The sequence below is a fragment of the Eleginops maclovinus genome, chromosome 14 (assembly GCF_036324505.1).
Source record: "Eleginops maclovinus isolate JMC-PN-2008 ecotype Puerto Natales chromosome 14, JC_Emac_rtc_rv5, whole genome shotgun sequence".
NCBI lineage: Eukaryota > Metazoa > Chordata > Actinopteri > Perciformes > Eleginopidae > Eleginops > Eleginops maclovinus.
The window spans coordinates 782,222-800,205 of NC_086362.1; the positions used below are offsets into that span (position 1 = coordinate 782,222).

The following is a 17,984-nucleotide window of genomic DNA, read 5'->3' on the forward strand; positions in this document are numbered from 1 at the left end:
GATAGGCTAAGGGGCGGGACATCTCTAAGCCATGGACCAATCACAGCAGAGCCGGCACATCCAAAGGATTCATGTTTCTAAAAAAGACTTTTTCAAACTTATTTCGGGACGAGAGGAAATGGAAACAGTCTGACGGTTTGCACACAGGCTGTGAGTCAAACACACACACACACACACACACACACACACACACACACACACACAAACACAGGTGGCAGTGTGTGTATATTCTTTATTGGTGGGAAAAACAAGGTGATACAAAGGAAATATTTCACGTGTTACACAAAGAAACAGGCTACAGTTCATTTAAATCCAGATCACACACAATCTCACACACACACACACAATCTCACACACACACACACACACACACACACACACGGCGTGACATACAAAAAAGCTGTAGAAAAATACTCTTAAAAAACCACAAAAACAAACAGTGGAATGTTCTGGATGTCCGACAGACGTCAGCGTGGAGGAAACATCGGCAACTTATTGAGCAACGCGTTGGGCAACAATGAAATGTTGCATATTCAGAAATTTGGGGGAAAATCCTCAAAATAAAAAGTGTCCAGAATGATCTGAATAAATGTCCAGTTTCCTTTAATCTGGACTGTAAGTATGGTATTTTGGGACAGACATTAAAATAAATGTCCTGACATTTTTCAGTTATTTTTCACAAATAATATAAAATGTCCCAAAATATTGAGAAAAGTAACCACTGACTGTTAAATATGTAAATAAATGTACTAAGAATATCAGATGTAAGTAAATACATCTACAGTTCAAAATCATCCAAATAGATTTCCCCAAAACTTGGGAATAAATGTAAAAATTCCAGGAAAAAAAAGTTACATTTGTTTGAAGTAGAAAGAGATGAAAGTTGCCCGATAAGTTGCCGGTGTGTGTAGGAGCAAATTAATGTCTTTCACACACACCAACAGTACGACACCTTACAGCTAACACGTTTTGTCCTTTACTGCTAAGTCTACAGGCACTATAGAGTGAAGCATTGTGGGAAGTTGAGTTTCAACTGGTCTGTTTTAAGATAGCAGCTTTTCATTCAGCGTTTAAAATCTGAACGTGATTTAAAGATTCAAACACTCAAAGCAGACGATCGGACGATGGAAATAAAGTGTGTTTACGTACAACTCACACACACACACTCACACACACTCTCACAGAACATTAATGTAATAACTAAATCTTCCTGTTTTAAATCAACAGGAAGTCTCTGAGTTAATCTGCCACTAACTACAAGAAATATTTAGTGACGAGTTAAATGTATAAGCGTGTTCACCACTGCTGAATACGAACAGGTTTTTCAACCCTAATTGTCAAGACATTAAACCAGCAGCATCCAGCTCTGAATAAACCAGGACTTCCAGTAACGTGAATCAAACCATTAAAAACAATTGAAATTTTGTTTCAGAATAAACTAAAAATCCCCAGAATTTTAGCAGACGAAGCGAGAAAGAGTTCCAGATGTTGAAGTTTAAATACCGTGAGTTTATCGCACTGAAATATTTGCGGATTTATGGATGTTTATGTAATTTGAGCAACTTCTTGAACTACATTGTTTTGAAAGACCTGAAGATTAATACCGTTTTCCTTTTTGTGTTTTTACGTTAGTATCTTTTGTTGATCTTGTTCTGAACAATCCACATGTTGCATGATTATCAAAGTAAGATATCTAAATGCTAAATAGCTCATTTAAATGTCAGCATTAGGGATGCAGCAGTGGATAAACTTCATCAAATGTTAAACAGTTTGTCCTCACAAACCCTGAAGAGACATGATGTGTTTTAGTGAGCGTTTCATCGCATGAGTGTGGTGTCTACTTGCTAGCTTACTAGTAAGCATCAGTAATAGGAGTTAACGCGGCCGTTAGCATGTGAGGCTAACAGTATAGATATAGGCACAGGTGTGTGTGTGTGTGTGTGTGTGTGTCAGTCGCTCAGGTACGTGTGTGTGTAGATCTGCTGCTGGATCCAGGAGGTGAAGTGTGTGACGTTGCTGTAGACTCCGGGTCCGAGGACTTTACTGAAGCACACGCTGCCCCACGACGTCAGGCCGAACAGCGTCCAGCGGCCGGAGGGGTCCGAACAAACCAGAGGCCCACCGCTGTCGCCCTGAACACACACACACACACACACACACACACACACACGTTTATTTATCATGTTCAGAGTTTGAGTGATTGCTGAGAGCACCCTGACTCCAAAAATATCTTCTCAATATCCATTTTTAGTTCAATTTGACTTTGAAGATGAATTTAATTTATCTTAAAGGGACTTGAATGTTACTTTTTCAAAAACGAATTAAAATAAATGACCCCAAAAACAATGTTTGAATAAAATATATATTTATTTATATATATTTTAAATGTTCTTCAAACAAAACACAAGTGATAAAAAGTATGTCCTCACCCAATAAAGAATAATGAGAAAATAGTGGCAAATTTAGAGAAAGAAATACTCTGAACATTTTAAAGTCGACATTTACAAAACAAATTGAAAATAAGTCAAGATTTTTTAGGAAAAAAGAGATGATTTGGAGGAAATAGTTTGAAGAGAAAATCAAAGAAAAACATGTTTGACTTATTTAGCCACTTTTCTGACTTCTGATTGGTCTAGAGTTCAGACGTTACCATGCAGGAGTCGACAGTCCCCGCGTCGTATCCGGCGCAAAGCATCCTGGGAGTTATAGTCTTCATGTCGAAGTAGGACTGACACTGAGAGAGAGAGATGATCCGAACCTCGCCCTCCTGCAGCTTAAAGGGCACTAAACACACACACACACACACACACACACACACACACACACACACACACACACACACACACACACACACACACACACACAATATATAGATAAATATTTTTATTTATATATGGAGTTATATGTGTGTGTGTGTGTGTGTGTGTGTGTGTGTGTGTGTGTGTGTGTGTGTGTGTGTGTGTGTGTGTGTGTGTGTCTCACTCCTATTGCCCATGTGACCCCAGCCGGTGATGAAACAGTAGGAATCAGGAAGCGGAAGCTGAGAGACGTCGGGCAGGCAGACCGGCCGCACGTACGCCGTCTCCTCGATCTGAGAGAAATATTACAAATGAGGAAAAAGGATTTTAACAGAACAACCTTTTTACTATCATTATTAAAACACTTTTCAAGAGAAAATAAGTTTGAATCTTTTGTGTAAAGTGTTTGATTTTACGACGTTTGTTTCGCTTAACATTTGACAACGACTCTTTAAATATTCAACAAAACATCTGATCAAATGTGTTCTTTGAAATTGAGCAGAAATCATCCCGTTAATAAGTCGATTACATCTTTTATTATGAGTTCTGTAAATGAACGTAATGGTTAGCTCAGCCTGGCTCTGCTAACATGTTGATGCTAAGCTAACGGTTTCCCTGATGAACCCTGACATCCGAGGCCGGTCTCTGACCTCGGAGTCGAGCTGCACGACGCTGATGTCGTAGTCGACCACGGCTCGGTTGTATCGGGGGTGCACGATGATGGATTTCACCCCCCGACTCTGGCTGTGCGGCCCGGGGTGATCCAGGTTATTCAGACCCAGAACCACCCTCCACAGGTCAGCCCCCTCCCTCCTGAAGAGTGAAACATTAAATGAAAAGTACATTTGGATAATGAACAGAACATGTTACGAAAATAGTTCAAAATATCCATGGATGTAATCTCAAAGTCCACAGATATATAGTAAATTATAATTATTTGATGTTTTATATATATATTATTTCCTGCGATATAAACCCAGGAGGTGGTCCTCACCCCTCGAAGCAGTGAGCCACGGTGAGCGCCCAGCGGCGTCCAATCAGAACGCAGCCGCAGACGTGTCCGCTCGGACCGCTCTGCAGCGAGCACTGCCACGGCCACGCCCCCTGCCGGGAGACTCGACCTCCCAGAATCCTCTTCTGCCGGGAGACTACACCTCCCATAATCCTCTTCTGTAGGCCGGCGTTCGGGCGACGCCCACACTCTGACAGACAGGAGGTTCACGTTTATACTTTATAAGGAAAATATAACAATAAAAATGAGTGCAGAAAAAAATTCAGCCCGGCATGAAATCATTTCAGGGGCTTTGGTTCAATTAAACGCAGCCGATAAGAAGTTTCACCTTCTCTGGAACAAAGCACCGAGACCCTCCTCCTGGAATGACACGCATGACTGCAGGAAAAAGAGACGTTTACACAACAAATAACAACAACAACAACATTAATAACAACAATATTAAACAATAATAACAACAACAATATTAAACAATAATAACAACAACAATATTAAACAATAATAACAACAACAACAATAATAACAATAATAATAATAACAACAACAATAATTGTAATAATATTGAAAAGTATAACAAAAACGGAATAACACTAAATATTAATAATAACAGAAATACAAACATATGTAGTTTTTCCATATTATGTATAATTATACATACATAATTATACATTATATAATTATACATAATATAATTATATTATGTATAATTATATTATGTATAATTATAATATAATTATGTATTATTATATTATGTATTATTATATGATGTATATTATACATAATATACATCATATAATAATACATAATATAATTATATTATGTATAATTATATTATGTATTATTATATGATGTATATTATACATAATATACATCATATAATAATACATAATATAATTATATTATGTATAATTATATTATGTATAATTATATAATTATATAATTATGTATGTATAATTATAATATAATTATGTATTATTATATTATGTATAATTATATAATTATATAATTATGTATGTATAATTATAATATAATTATGTATTATTATATTATGTATAATTATATTATACATAATATAATTATACATTTTAAGCAGGAAAATATTTAAATAGTTTTATTAAATTAGTGAGTTTTTACATTTTCATCTTGTGAATTTACAGTTTTAATCTTTATTCTTATATGAAATATTTGAAATGTACAAAAGAACTTTTTTATTTGAGTCTCTGTTTGAAATGTGCATCTTTAATCCAAAGACTATTCTAGATTTTTAAAAATAACTATTTAATTAAGTCCAAATCTTTCAAAAAATGTATCGCTAAAATCGTGCAAAATATTAAAGATTTATTAAGAATGATATTCCCCCTGCTGCTGTCACCTCCTCTTCTCCAGCCGGCCCTGCAGAGCCGTTCCACCGTCTCTCTGGTCCGGATGGACGTGAAGCCAGCGGCGCCGACCGGGGACCGGCTGATCCATTACCATGGAGACAGAGGAGGGGGGTCTGAGGGGACACAAGCACACTGAAGCCCTCTGACTGTGTGTGTGTGTGTGTGTGTGTGTGTGTGTGTGTGTGTGTGTGTGTGTGTGTGTGTGTGTGTGTGTGTGTGTGTGTGTGTTACTGACCTTACCCTAGTCCCAGCTGCCTGCAGGTCAGGTTGCTGAGCTCCTGGTCCCACTCGTCCGCACAGACCTGATACTCTGCAGCCGTCCTGAACACCGTCAGCACTGAGCCGGACCCGTCAGACAGAGAAACTGAGGGGGGGGGGGGGATATTTATTACAACCTGGAGACTACATTACCCACAATGCCTCTCAGGTTGGGCATAATGGTTTTGGCTTTTTTTATTCTGAGGGATTTAACTCATCTAGAAACATTTCAATCAATTCAAAAACAGAACGACGAATAAAAACAACAACAAATGTATGTGTGTGTGTGTGTGTGTGTGTGGTTACCACAGTCCCACTCGTCAGAGGAGTCAGAGCAGTGTCTCTTTCCGTCGCACCACAGCGTGCGATGAACACACTGATGGTTCTTACAGGAGAGCTCGTTATCCTGGCACACCGCTGAGGACACACACACACACACACACACACACACACACACACACACACACACACACACACACACACACACACACACACACACACACACACACACACACACACACACACACACACACACACACACACATCATCATTTAGATTTATTAGGAACTCCCTTCAGTGTTTCATATTAATGATAAACACAGACTCACTGCAGTTGGCCTCGTCCAGCAGCAGGGGGCAGTCTGGGAACCCGTCACAGATCATGCTGTGTTTGATACACACCGAGCTGCCAGGACACTCAAACAGAGCGCGCTCTCTGCAGCCTACACACACACACACACACACACACACACACACACACACACACACACACACACACACACACACACACACAATACAGCAGAAACTTAAAGGATGATAGATGAGGCTTTTATTTTAAAGTGTGTGTGTGTGTGTGTGTGTGTGTTCGTGTGTGTGTGTGTGTGTGTGTGTGTGTGTGTGTGTGTGTGTGTGTGTGTGTGTGTGTGTGTGTGTGTGTGTGTGTGTGTGTGTGTACCACAGTTGTCCTCGTCGCTGTGGTCCTCACAGTCCAGGTGTCCGTCGCAGCGTTTGGAGGAGAGAACGCAGCGACCGGAGCGACACTTGAAGTGACTCGGAGAACACTCTGTCACCACGGCAACAACAACAACAACAACAACAACAACAACAACAACAACAGAAACAATTATTGGATATAATTCATTAGTATTATGTTAGTACAAATGGACAAATATGAAAACAAAAAGACACACAGAGAAACAAAAAAAGGAATCAAGCGATTTTTAAAAAAGCCAGAAAAATGAAAAATAAATCACTGAATTATTACAAACTTAAAAACGGACAAATTAATTAAAAAAACAGATAAACAGAAATAAAAAAGATGCAGCGATAAGCAAATTAAAATAGAGAAACATCAAACTAAAATAGAAATCAAAGAATAACGAAAACATTAAACACAAACAGAGGATCAAATGCATTCAATATTAATCCGTTTGTACCGTCCACTCCGTCCTCCGGCAGCAAGCAGCTGCTGTTTCCTCCTTCTTCCGGAAACTGAGAACAGTCCGAGTCCTCCGGCCACTGCAATCCCACAATGCCGAGCACCGACTCGCACTTCTCCTTCGCACTGCGACACAGAGACCTGAGAGGGACAAGAGGAGGACGGGGTCAATTAAATATAATAACACATGACAGACCGGCGAGGAAAACGAGCATCAGGACAAAATAAGTCAAATTTAATAATAAAGGAAAATATAAGACGCTGGTCGTTACTTATTATAAACAAAATCAAGATTAAAAGATAGACATAATCAAAGCCACATACATTCAAACTGAATACTTTAAAAATATCTCAAAAATAAATATAAACAAATGAAATCAGTTCAAACTAAAAGTTTAACAACAAAACACAAAGACATACAAAGTAAATATTTCAAAATGACATGGTGTGTTTAATCAAGTATAAATGGTTATTTAAAGCAGTTCACCTGCAGGGCGGGACCCTCTGCAGGGTCACCGGGTCACACTTTGGCACCAGCAGCGTGCAGGCGTAGAACATGAGGAAGGGGTAGCAGCCGGTCTGAACCAGGGCGGGAAACAGAGACGACTCCCAGGAAACAGAGCTCTCTCTCTGGGAGAGGTGGCCCAGGAAGTTGGGGAAAGTGGTCTGGTTGTAGGGGAGGTTCATGCACAGCTCCAGGGAGATGGGCTCGCACCGCGCTGGGGGGGGGGATACAGGATGGTTATTCCTGTCGATGTGTTGTAATGGGGACCATGTGTGTTTTTTTTACATCAAAGTGAGGACCTACTGCAGTTATTGTTGTTGTTGTTGGTCCGAGGGTCGCAAGAGGCGCCCCCCCCACAGTCTGACGGACAGGAAGTGGAAATACAGCTGGGCTGACCGGGAGGACACACACCCTGATCTGGAAAACACACAGAACCATTCAGAACCACAGAAGAAGAAAGACAGGTGAGACAGGTATTCAGACAGAAAGGAGGGCAGGCGTTTAGACAGACAGAAAGACAGACAGACAGACAGACAGACAGACAGACAGACAGACAGACAGACAGACAGACAGACAGACAGACAGACAGGTGTCTCACTCTCTTTGCTGCAGTGCTCTTCGTCGCTGCCGTCTTTACAGTCATCTTCGCCGTCACATCGAAACGCTGACGGGATACAAGCTCCGTTCCTGCACTCCAGCAGACCCTGACTCTTACAGGCTACACACACACACACACACACACACACACACACACACACACACACATTTCATTTGTGCGTTTGTTCCACAACACGAGTACTCATTTGTTGGTGTTTAGCATTTTAGAAACGCTGCGTTTGAAAGACAGCACACAAAGGAAGACGACGCTAACGAGTTCTTCAACATAGACAGCCGTTTTGTTCGGGGGTATTTTGACAGAGCGTCACTCAGGGAGATGAATCGTCTGTAGAAACATCGGACGGTAGTTGACGCCCTGACGCTGCTCAGCCTCATCCTGCTTTGTTCACACACTGTGAATCATCAGTGACTCAGAAACTCTGTCAGATCTTTCATCTTCATATTTGATGAAGATTGACTAATACAAACAGGCTCGAGCGGCTTCAGCTACTCCTCACTTCCGAGCTCCCAGTTTCTAAAAGTCCACTAATCCCCAAACTCTAGCTGTAGCTTCCCTATCAAACAACGTGCATTTCAGTTCAATAGTTTTGCATTTTCAGCGTCTTGATATCGGCACCTAATCGCAGCACAAACCTCCAGCCTCCTCTCTCAGTTTTACTCACAGCAGTTGACCTCGTCGCTCTTGTCCAGACAGTCGTGGTCTCCGTCACAGAGCCAGTCTCTGGTCACACAGCGGCCGTCACCACAGCGGTGATCCACAGACAGGTTACACACTGAACACACACACACGCGCACACACCGTGATAACATTATAGTTTGGTTTGTTTTTATGTTGATGGTCGTCCTTGTGTTTTCTTCATCTAAAAACAACAACTTCATCGTCTTTAAATCCAAAATGAAAAGAGTACTTTTATGAATAACCACACTGAACTTCACAGTAGATATTATTTAAACTTATTAAATCTCAAACTTTAGAGAAACCGTTCACAAAAAATAAAAGCCCAACACATGATACTGTGTGTGTGTGTGTGTGTGTGTGTGTGTGTGTGTGTGTGTGTGTGTGTGTGTGTGTGTGTGTGTGTGTGTGTGTGTGTGTGTGTGTGTGTGTGTGTGTGTGTGTGTGTTGGCGGATGGACAGGTGGTGGATTCCCTCGCTAACACAGTTGATCCCGTGCTGCTCAACTGCGTCACTAAAAGTGTGTGTTACTGTGAGTGAGTGTGTGTGTGTGTGTGTGTGTCTGTGTGTGTGTGTCTGTGTGTATGTGTGTGTGTGTGTGTGTGTGTGTGTGTGTGTGTACCACAGCTGAGTTCGTCGCTCAGGTCTCCACAGTCGTCGTATCCGTCACACAGCCGCTCAGGAGAGAGACAGCGACCGGTGTTACAGCGAAACTCAGACTCTGAACAAACTGGAAGCAAAGGGAGTGTTTAGATTCAGCCTCTGATTCACCTCACATTACACCTGGCACATCTTTCCTTTGTATTAACATTTTTAATAAAGATTGAGCACATATTCTTTTTCAATTTTTCAAAATGTTTTTCAGACATTTTTCTTCAACTTTTCCCGCATTTCTTTTCTCCAGAGGCTGTTGGGGAATTTTTCTAGAGCTACAACAACGTCAACTGACTTAAATTGTTCTTATTTATCTCTAGTTTTTGTCTGAAGTTGCACTCATTATCTTTCTCTCCTTCGTCTCATATTGTCTCGCTATTTCACCGTCTATCATCGTCTTCCTCTCTTCCTCTCTTCCTCATGTTTGATGTTTTGTTTGTAAAGATCGTCAGAGGTCGGCGAGAGGGCGCGAGACATTAACAGAACAGAGGGATGGAACTCTCTCTCTTGGCATTCCGCTCTCCTGTAGAGGCTGCTCTCTCATCGCCGTGACGACCGCGTAGCGTTCCGGAACTCTCGCCGCCGGCCAATCACTCACATCGTCGCCACGACAACGGGCGTAAAGATTCACATGGAGGTTTGTTTGGTTTGTTAGGGTCATTTAATAATAATCTTTAAACATGGTCTTTATTTTAAGAAGTAAAAAACAACGCTTTAGTTTGTAAAATCTGCCACTTTTTAAAGCATTTTTTCCCGTTTGCTTTAGATTTATACATTCAAAACTAATACAATAAGTACAGATAATTCATATATGTACTATCAAAGCCCCCAAAAAGTGCCAAACAAACTAAGGTTTTATATTTGTGAACTTTTGCATTATTTTTAAGAAATTCCACATTTTTCTTAGTTTTTTCTTTATCTGTATCCTTTTTTTATAGAGTTCTGTGGCTTTAAAGCAAACTAATCTGAGTGTTAATAACTTGTGTGAGTCCTGACAAGAATTTGGTAAAAACAAGATCGTGTGTGTCTCACCGCAGTGGGTTTCGTCGCTCCAGTCGTCACAGTCGTTGTAGCCGTTACACACCAGTTTCTGCGGCACGCAAATCCCCGTCGCGCACAGGAAGTGGTCGTTCCCTCCGCACACAGCTGCCGACCAATCAGAGAGAGGGGGGAGCAGTGATGTCATTAGCTCAGAGTTCAAAGCGTAAAATACAACTAAATAATGTGTGTTTTTTTACTCACATGGTTTCCCTTTGATCTGCCTCGGTGTGTAACAGGTAGGCGTGGCAGGGACTGCTGTTGTCGTGGGCGTTGAGGAAGTTGATGATGGTGATGATGAAGATGATGGCGGCAGTAAAGCGAAGGTTGTGTTGCTGAACTGCGAGCAGCGCAGGAATTCGGGCCAGGAGGCGTTAAACATCTGCAGGACGGGTTCACAGCCTTCCCTCGCCGCCTCGCAGAACGAGAAGCAGGGCAGCACGACCCGCCTGAACACACACACACACACACACACACACACACACACACACACACACACACACACACACACACACACACACACACACACACACACACACACACACACACACACACACACACACACACACACACACACACGTCAGTAGCAGCAGCAATAAAACTCTGAATCCCAAAATCCTTCAGTCAGAGGTCATGCAGAGTCGAAGCCACCGTCAGCGAAACAAGAGTGTGTGTTCGAATTACAGAGTGTGTAATGATGTTATTCTTGGTGCACACACACACACACACACACACACACACACACACACACACACACACACACACACACACACACACACACACACACACACACACACACACACACACACACACACACAGGGGGAACAGCTGAGACTCATGTGGAGCAACAGTGTGTGTTTAATATGCAATAAATACGTGTATAACTTGCTAAAATGTGACGCCTACATTTCCCAGAATGCTCTCCACCTGTCAATAAGCTCCTTCACTCCTTAATTTACTATGGAACACTCTCCTATTGGCCAGCGCTCCAACACATTGTACAATGTTTAGTTTCCCGTTATCTCTGACCTGTTGTGCGTGGCGTCGGCGGAGAGGCACTCGGGCAGCGCCAGCGTGCAGCCGAACAGCATGATGTGTCGGTAACAGGACAGCCTGCTCAGGTAGCTGAAGAACCTGCAACGCGGTTCAATAAAAAACATTCAAAAAAATCCTAAAATTCTCCCAGCATGCATTTTTTGTCCAGCAGTGGCTCAGTCAGTAGGGGCTTGGACTGGGAATCGTAGGATCGCCGGTTCAAGTCCCCGAACAGACTTGAAATATGGAAAGTGGACTGCTACTTGGAGAGGTCGCAGTTCACCTCCTAGGCCCTGCTGTGGTGCCCTTGAGCAAGGCACCGGACACCTCCAATCCCCCCTCCCCATTGCTCCCCGGGCGCTGCACAATAGCTCCCAGTACTAGGATGGGTTGAATGCAGAGGACCAATTTCACTGTGTGTGCTCTGCTGTGTGCATGTATGTGACTGATAAAGAGGGATTCATCCTCCCATTCTATCTTCCATTCCACATCAACAGTGCTGACAGTATCTACATAATGCGTAACAAGAAGTAGATTTTACACATTTGTCTGTTTTATGTTCCTTGTAACACATTTTATTCTCCATGTTTGGTCTCTGCTGCGATATTAACGTTTAATGTTCACTTCCTCAAAAGGTTCTCTATTATACTGAGAGCTTTTAAATGTAATATTATTATTTTAAAAACAGGTGTGATTTGGATGCAGTTACCGTAGCAACATGTCGACCTCGGAGCTCTTCACCACGGCGATGGAGGAGGACAGCCAGGTCTGGTTGTACGGCAGCATGGTGCACTGAGGCTCCACGATCAGCTGACACCCGCCTAACAACACAACACATCATGAGGTTCATTTCTAAACGAACACAAGAAGGCGATCGTAGCGGAGAACAATACAGACCTGTTTTGTTACATTTAAAGAATTTGGTCCTTTCTTTTAAACGTGAGGACATTGTGAAAAGTTTTAATTATGGAGTTTCCGCAGATACATTCATTTTTAACAATGAGGTCATTCCTTCTTTATAGGTTACACTTTTTAGTCATATATAGGACCAAGTGAGATGATTTCTGAGACATCAAATTGGAATTGAAGACATTTTTAAACAATGAGGTAAAGTGATAGCAATGTCCAAATGTTGTTGTTTTTAAAATACTTTGAATCAAAGTTGGACATAAGGTAATTTAGGACCAAACACAGGTACTCAAAGTGCTGACTGATCATTCTAATGCACCTGAAATAGCGAGAGTAAGTTCAGAAGAATGCAAACTGAGACGCAGCATAAGTCAGGTGACCGCCAAGAGTCCAATCAGAGGACAGGACAGTCTGCAGCTCATTAGCATTCCCCTCGACTTTAATACAGAGAGAGACAGAGGACAGAGACAGAGACAGAGACAGAGACGAGGAGAATCTTAACACACACACACACACACACACACACACACACACACACACACACACACACACACACACACACACACACACACACACACACACACACACACACACACACACAGTCTGAGGACATTAGAGGACAGTAGATCTGGATTCAGCTCAGACTCCTCGTCTGTTCTGCAATGATGAATATTTTTGGGGCAGAAGAGGATTGTGGGATTTGTATTTTTGCAAGGACATAAAAAACTGCAGCATCATCTATGTTGAATCCAAAAGATTATATCAAAGATAGATAGATACAGATGTCACGGGACTTTTATTTTGAAAAAAACATTCAATTACTGTCTGTGAGTAGAGGGTGTGTGTACAGCGTTATGCTTGCCACACTAAAACTAGAGCAACTTAAGACTACATTTCCCAGACCCTCGCATCCATTTGTTCCTGTTTTTTATTATTTTTAAATACCAGTTTTTTATTCCATTTGTGTCTGATAAAAAACTACATTTCCCATGAGCCCCTGCTGCTCCCTGTACCTGTGTCTGATGCTGCTGTGCTGCTGATTGGCCAGGCTGTGCTGAGTGAAGTCACAGACGTCAGCCAATCAGGAGACGTTGTGTAGGGCTGAGTGGGCTTGGGCTGAGAGGAGGAGGAAGTAGTGGCGGTGGCGGTGGTGCTAGCGCTGAACTCGTACGTCGTTAAGTTTTCGTCACTAGAGTTTCGGAAAGAGTTCGTAACGTTTTCCGTATCCAGGGAGGGGGTAGAGCTTGTGCTATTGCCATGGTAGCCGGGGTCGCTGTCGGCGATGGGCTTCGGGGAGGGGAGGGGACTGGAGTCCAGAACGCTGCCGCCAAATATACCTGCAGGAGAATGAGAGGAAGAATCCAGCCAATCACATCACAGCTCTCACAGCTCTGAGCCAATCAAAGAGATCAATCACCAGGCCAAGGGGCGGGACATCTCTAAGCAGTTGACCAATCCCAACAGAGCAGACTGGGCTCTGGTTTCAGACAGAGGGTGAGACATTCTGTACATGAAATATATAAACACTGAGAAACCAGACGGAGGAAAGCTGAAGACTTCACACACCATCAGTGTGTGTGTGTGTGTGTGTGTGTGTGTGTGTGTGTGTGTGTGTGTGTGTGTGTGTGTGTGTGTGTGTGTGTGTGTGTGTAATGAGCCGTGGAGGAAACAACAGAAAGCAGCTGCAGATGAAGGGAGGCTGAAAGAGAGAAAGAGCTCCCGCTGAGAAACACAATAAATGTTTCTGTGTTTTGTCTCGCAGGAAATCTAAGAAGGAGGGTCGAAAGAGACGGAGAGAAAAAGCACGATACAATATTTAGAAAAAGACAAACAGAGACAACAAAATATAAAATAAGGATGAAAGAAAACACGAGAAAAAATACAAGATTTAAAAGTAAAAATAAAATGCTGAATAATGTAAAAAAATAAACTCAAATTGAATGAAATTAATTAAAATCAAATAATGGAGAAAAAACAGAAAGGAAAACAATATCAATAAAAATAAAATGGAAAGATTAAAAGAGAAACACAACAAAATAACTAAAAATATAGAAGAATAAAGGAATGAATAAATAAAGTAAAATGGAAAAAGTAGGAGAAACGAAGCGAGGAAGATTAAAGGAGAAGATGAAGAAGAGGGAAGTCCAGACGGAGGAAGAGGAAGGTGGAAATGAAGAGTAGTAAAAACACAATAAAGCAGAGAAATAAAGGAAGCACGTAAAAGAGCTGCAGTTTTACTACCTGCGTAAATATTTGAAATTCTTTCTGTGAATGTCTGTAACTCAGCCTCTGATTGGCCGAGGGGACGCTGTCATGGTGACCAGGGAGTCATGACAAACACACACACACACACACACACCCACACACACACACACACACACACACACACACACACACACACACACACACACACACACACACACACACACACACACTAGAGGAGGATGTGTCATCTCTCCTCCTACACACCATCAGTCCTAAAGTCCTTCACTCCTGTTTCCAGCTTTCTTTTTAAATCATGACAGAAAATAAAACCAGTTTCTTCACCTCCGGTAGCTCCGCCCCTTAGTTCAGGTGATTCTGACCGTAGAACCGTACCTGTGAGAGCTCAGGGGCAGGTGAATCTGACACTAAATCTGAGTTTCTCGTACCTGTGAGGGCGAGGACGAGCAGCAGCAGGCCGGCCAGCAGGCTGACGGTGGGGATCAGGATGTAGAGGAGGAGTCGCAGCTGATTGGTCGAGCCCAGCTTGTGAGGACACGCCTCCACGCCCATCCCGACATCCGGCCCACGAGCCGTCTGCAGGACACACGAAGAACACCGGGTTTAGCTTAGCTCATTTGCTGGCGTTGCCCCGTTTTTTGTGCGTCCTCTTTCAACGATGAGCTGCTAACACTTTAAGCAGTCGAAAGTGAAAACGTAGAATCTTACACCTAGCGTTGCCTTTCAACATCCAAGCCTCTTCTGTTGTTGACGTGTTTACTTCCTATTTTACGTTTGTTTTTGTGGCTGTTTCGTCCAGTACTGTTGTTGTATTGCTGTCAGAATAAGGGCTTGGGTTTGGGGAACGCCACCCTGACCCTTTAAACCCCCCGGTTATTTTTAATTTGGGGGGGGGGGGTGGAAGGTTCTGTCCTCTCAGAGTTTCCGTCGAAGAGTTATTTTTAAAGCGACACTCGACACCACACAGCAACCCCTCTTCTGTAAATACACACACACACACACACACCGTACAAAACCTGTGTTGTTTTAACTCCTTTTGGCTAAAGGCTTTTATTTTGAAAATACAGACGATAGTCCTTTATTTACATCTGACTTGTCACACTACAACTGTCAATAAAAAACAGCTGATGTGTTTATGGTGGATAGAGCTGCACACTACGGAAGCCGAGAACGGCTGTGGATTTTTATTATTTTTAAGCACTGTTATGTCGTGATAACCAATTCATTTATAATATGTTCGACCTGATTTCAACCTGATCTCAACCTGATCTCAACCTGATTTCAACCTGATTTCAACCTGATCTCAACCTGATTTCAACCTGATTTCAACCTGATCTCAACCTGATTTCAACCTGATTTCAACCTGATCTCAACCTGATCTCAACCTGATCTCAACCCACAAGAGCTGCCACGAACGGCTTCCGTAGCCACTGGCTGTAGGGTTAGCCTCCCGGTAAGTGAGACTTCATGTTAGCTTGTTTACTTGACTGGGTTTGTTTAGGGGCTACCGGTTAGCAGATGAGAGGCTGACTAACTCCTATCTATCCGGCTGCTTCAGATAAGGTAAAATATTTCTGTTATATCGAGATAATAAGTGGTTATCTCGATATAACGGTCTTTGTTATATCGAGATAATAAGTGGTTATCTCGATATAACGGTCTTTGTTATATCGAGATAATAAGTGGTTATCTCGATATAACGGTCTTTGTTATATCGAGATAATAAGTGGTTATCTCGATATAACGGTCTTTGTTATCTCGATATAACGGTGCATAAAAAGAGAAAAACCCATGGCCGTTCTCGGCTTCCGTAGCACACGGCTGCTGTGTCTACCATCCTAATAATAAGTGATTCTTTGAGTAGTTAAAAATATGCTCTTAACTAATAAAACTTCATTAAATTCAGCTTAGTGACAATATGTACACAGAGCATCACTTGCATTACAATCGGATTGTGGTGTGTTTGATTCCAGCTCCTTGTATTTCATTATTTTGTGCTTCTCTTGGAGATGTTCTCTACGATATGTTTTACTGTTGGACATTATAACGCATGTTTCTCTGTGTGTGGACAGTTCATGAACAGTTCTATGTATGAAAGAATAGGCGGATAGGTTTATTGAGAACATCATTTTTGGTTGCAGTTTAATTACTTCCTGTGTTGATATTTTTACATTTTAAAGTAAAAAAACAGTTTATGAAATAAATGATTTTCCTGGAAAAGCGTTTACTAAAGACTTAGTTATTACTGAATTAGAAGATAAATCCAACTTTTCTCAGTTGTTCGAAATTATTTCTGATTATTATGACAAGTTTATTACTATTTTTGATAAAAGATTGAAGATATATTTCATGCAAAATGCTGTTAAATGCTTAACATCATTTAACAGTGGATTTAAAACATCACCCTGGATTTTGAGAAACTGCAACCTCTGATGATTGAACTGTGGATCAATAATACACGGATACATGCACGAAGAAAGAATTACACACATGGAGACAATAATCTGCATAATAATCAATAATTAATGAATCAATATAGACCTCTGCCGCTCTATTACGAAGGACTCCACTTAATAATGCATTACTTAAGGTCAGTTTTTAGGCAACAGTCACAGGTTTCCATATGAAATGGATCATGCAGAGGTATACATTCCGAAGATAATCTGCACGGAAAACACAAAACACTGTTTTGGTTTTAGTTTGGAATAAAATACAAGACTCAGTTACTGAGTTTCCATTCCTCTGCAGGACGTTTATAATCTGAGGTGTTACTGAGACTACACTGTGACAGAGTCTCAGATTAAGATGTACAGAAGGACGGAGATCCGGAGCAGTGAAGGACACACACACACACACACACACACACACACACACACACACACACACACACACACACACACACACACACACACACACACACACACACACACACTCACACTCACACTCACCGGTGCTGCAGCCGGTCCGCTGAAGGTGACACGCGGACAGGGCTCCCGGCTCGCGGACAACATGACCCGCCGCTGAGCGCGAGACCATCCTTCTGCCCGCTGCACAAGAGCAGCCGCGAAACTAACCCAGCTCGAGACAGCTGGCTCCGCCCCTCCCCCCTCCTCAGGTGGTCTACACGTGACCAATTTACGGTCAAGTGCATGCTGGGACTTGAGCCTCGTGCATGCCTTAAATCCCCCGAAACACACTTTTGGGGTTACGCAACTTTAAACGTGTTTGTTTTTATAGCTTTGTGAGGACCAGGTTTAGACATCACAGTGAGGACACACTGAGTATTCCAGTTACTTAAAACTTATGTTGGATTGGATGGAAGCTTCGTTTACATTTTCCAGATCTGCAAAAAGTATTTATATATTTTGTGACGATTTAAAAAAACATTAAAAAGACAATAAAAGGGAAAAGGTTTTTCTCACATGAAAAAACCCCAAT

At 41.9% G+C, this 17,984-nt stretch overlaps 1 protein-coding gene across 2 annotated transcripts; it reads right to left on the minus strand.

Annotated features, from left to right (window-relative positions):
* Positions 1 to 212: 212 nt before the first annotated feature.
* corin (corin, serine peptidase) lies at positions 213 to 17,632 on the minus strand. 2 transcript variants are annotated; one of them, XM_063901336.1, is made up of 24 exons: positions 17,495 to 17,632; positions 14,975 to 15,122; positions 13,337 to 13,660; positions 12,124 to 12,235; positions 11,409 to 11,513; positions 10,584 to 10,828; positions 10,374 to 10,487; positions 9,310 to 9,417; positions 8,674 to 8,784; positions 7,992 to 8,111; positions 7,697 to 7,810; positions 7,376 to 7,607; positions 6,887 to 7,029; positions 6,406 to 6,513; positions 6,059 to 6,172; positions 5,757 to 5,867; positions 5,433 to 5,556; positions 5,183 to 5,305; positions 4,139 to 4,188; positions 3,793 to 4,000; positions 3,449 to 3,611; positions 2,983 to 3,091; positions 2,651 to 2,784; positions 213 to 2,132 (listed from the first exon to the last, which is right to left on the minus strand). In XM_063901336.1, the coding sequence occupies exons 1-24, from the start codon at positions 17,555 to 17,557 to the stop codon at positions 1,950 to 1,952; spliced, it is 3,366 nt and encodes a 1,121-aa protein (XP_063757406.1). In that variant the 5' UTR covers positions 17,558 to 17,632; the 3' UTR covers positions 213 to 1,949. The 2 variants fall into 2 exon arrangements, with proteins under 2 accessions (XP_063757406.1, XP_063757407.1); XM_063901337.1 differs by lacking the exon at positions 14,975 to 15,122 and having other exon boundaries at positions 17,495 to 17,582.
* Positions 17,633 to 17,984: the final 352 nt, after the last annotated feature.

Coding starts and splice junctions, on each gene's coding strand:
- corin (XM_063901336.1), bottom strand. CDS start 17,557: ATGTTGTCCGCGAGCCGGGAGCCCTGTCCGCGTGTCACCTTCAGCGGA. Junction 8,785..9,309: donor GAGCGACGAACTCAGCTGTG/GTACACACACAC, acceptor GTGTGTGTTCAG/TGTGTAACCTGTCTGTGGAT. Junction 5,306..5,432: donor TGCAGGCAGCTGGGACTAGG/GTAAGGTCAGTA, acceptor GTGTCCCCTCAG/ACCCCCCTCCTCTGTCTCCA.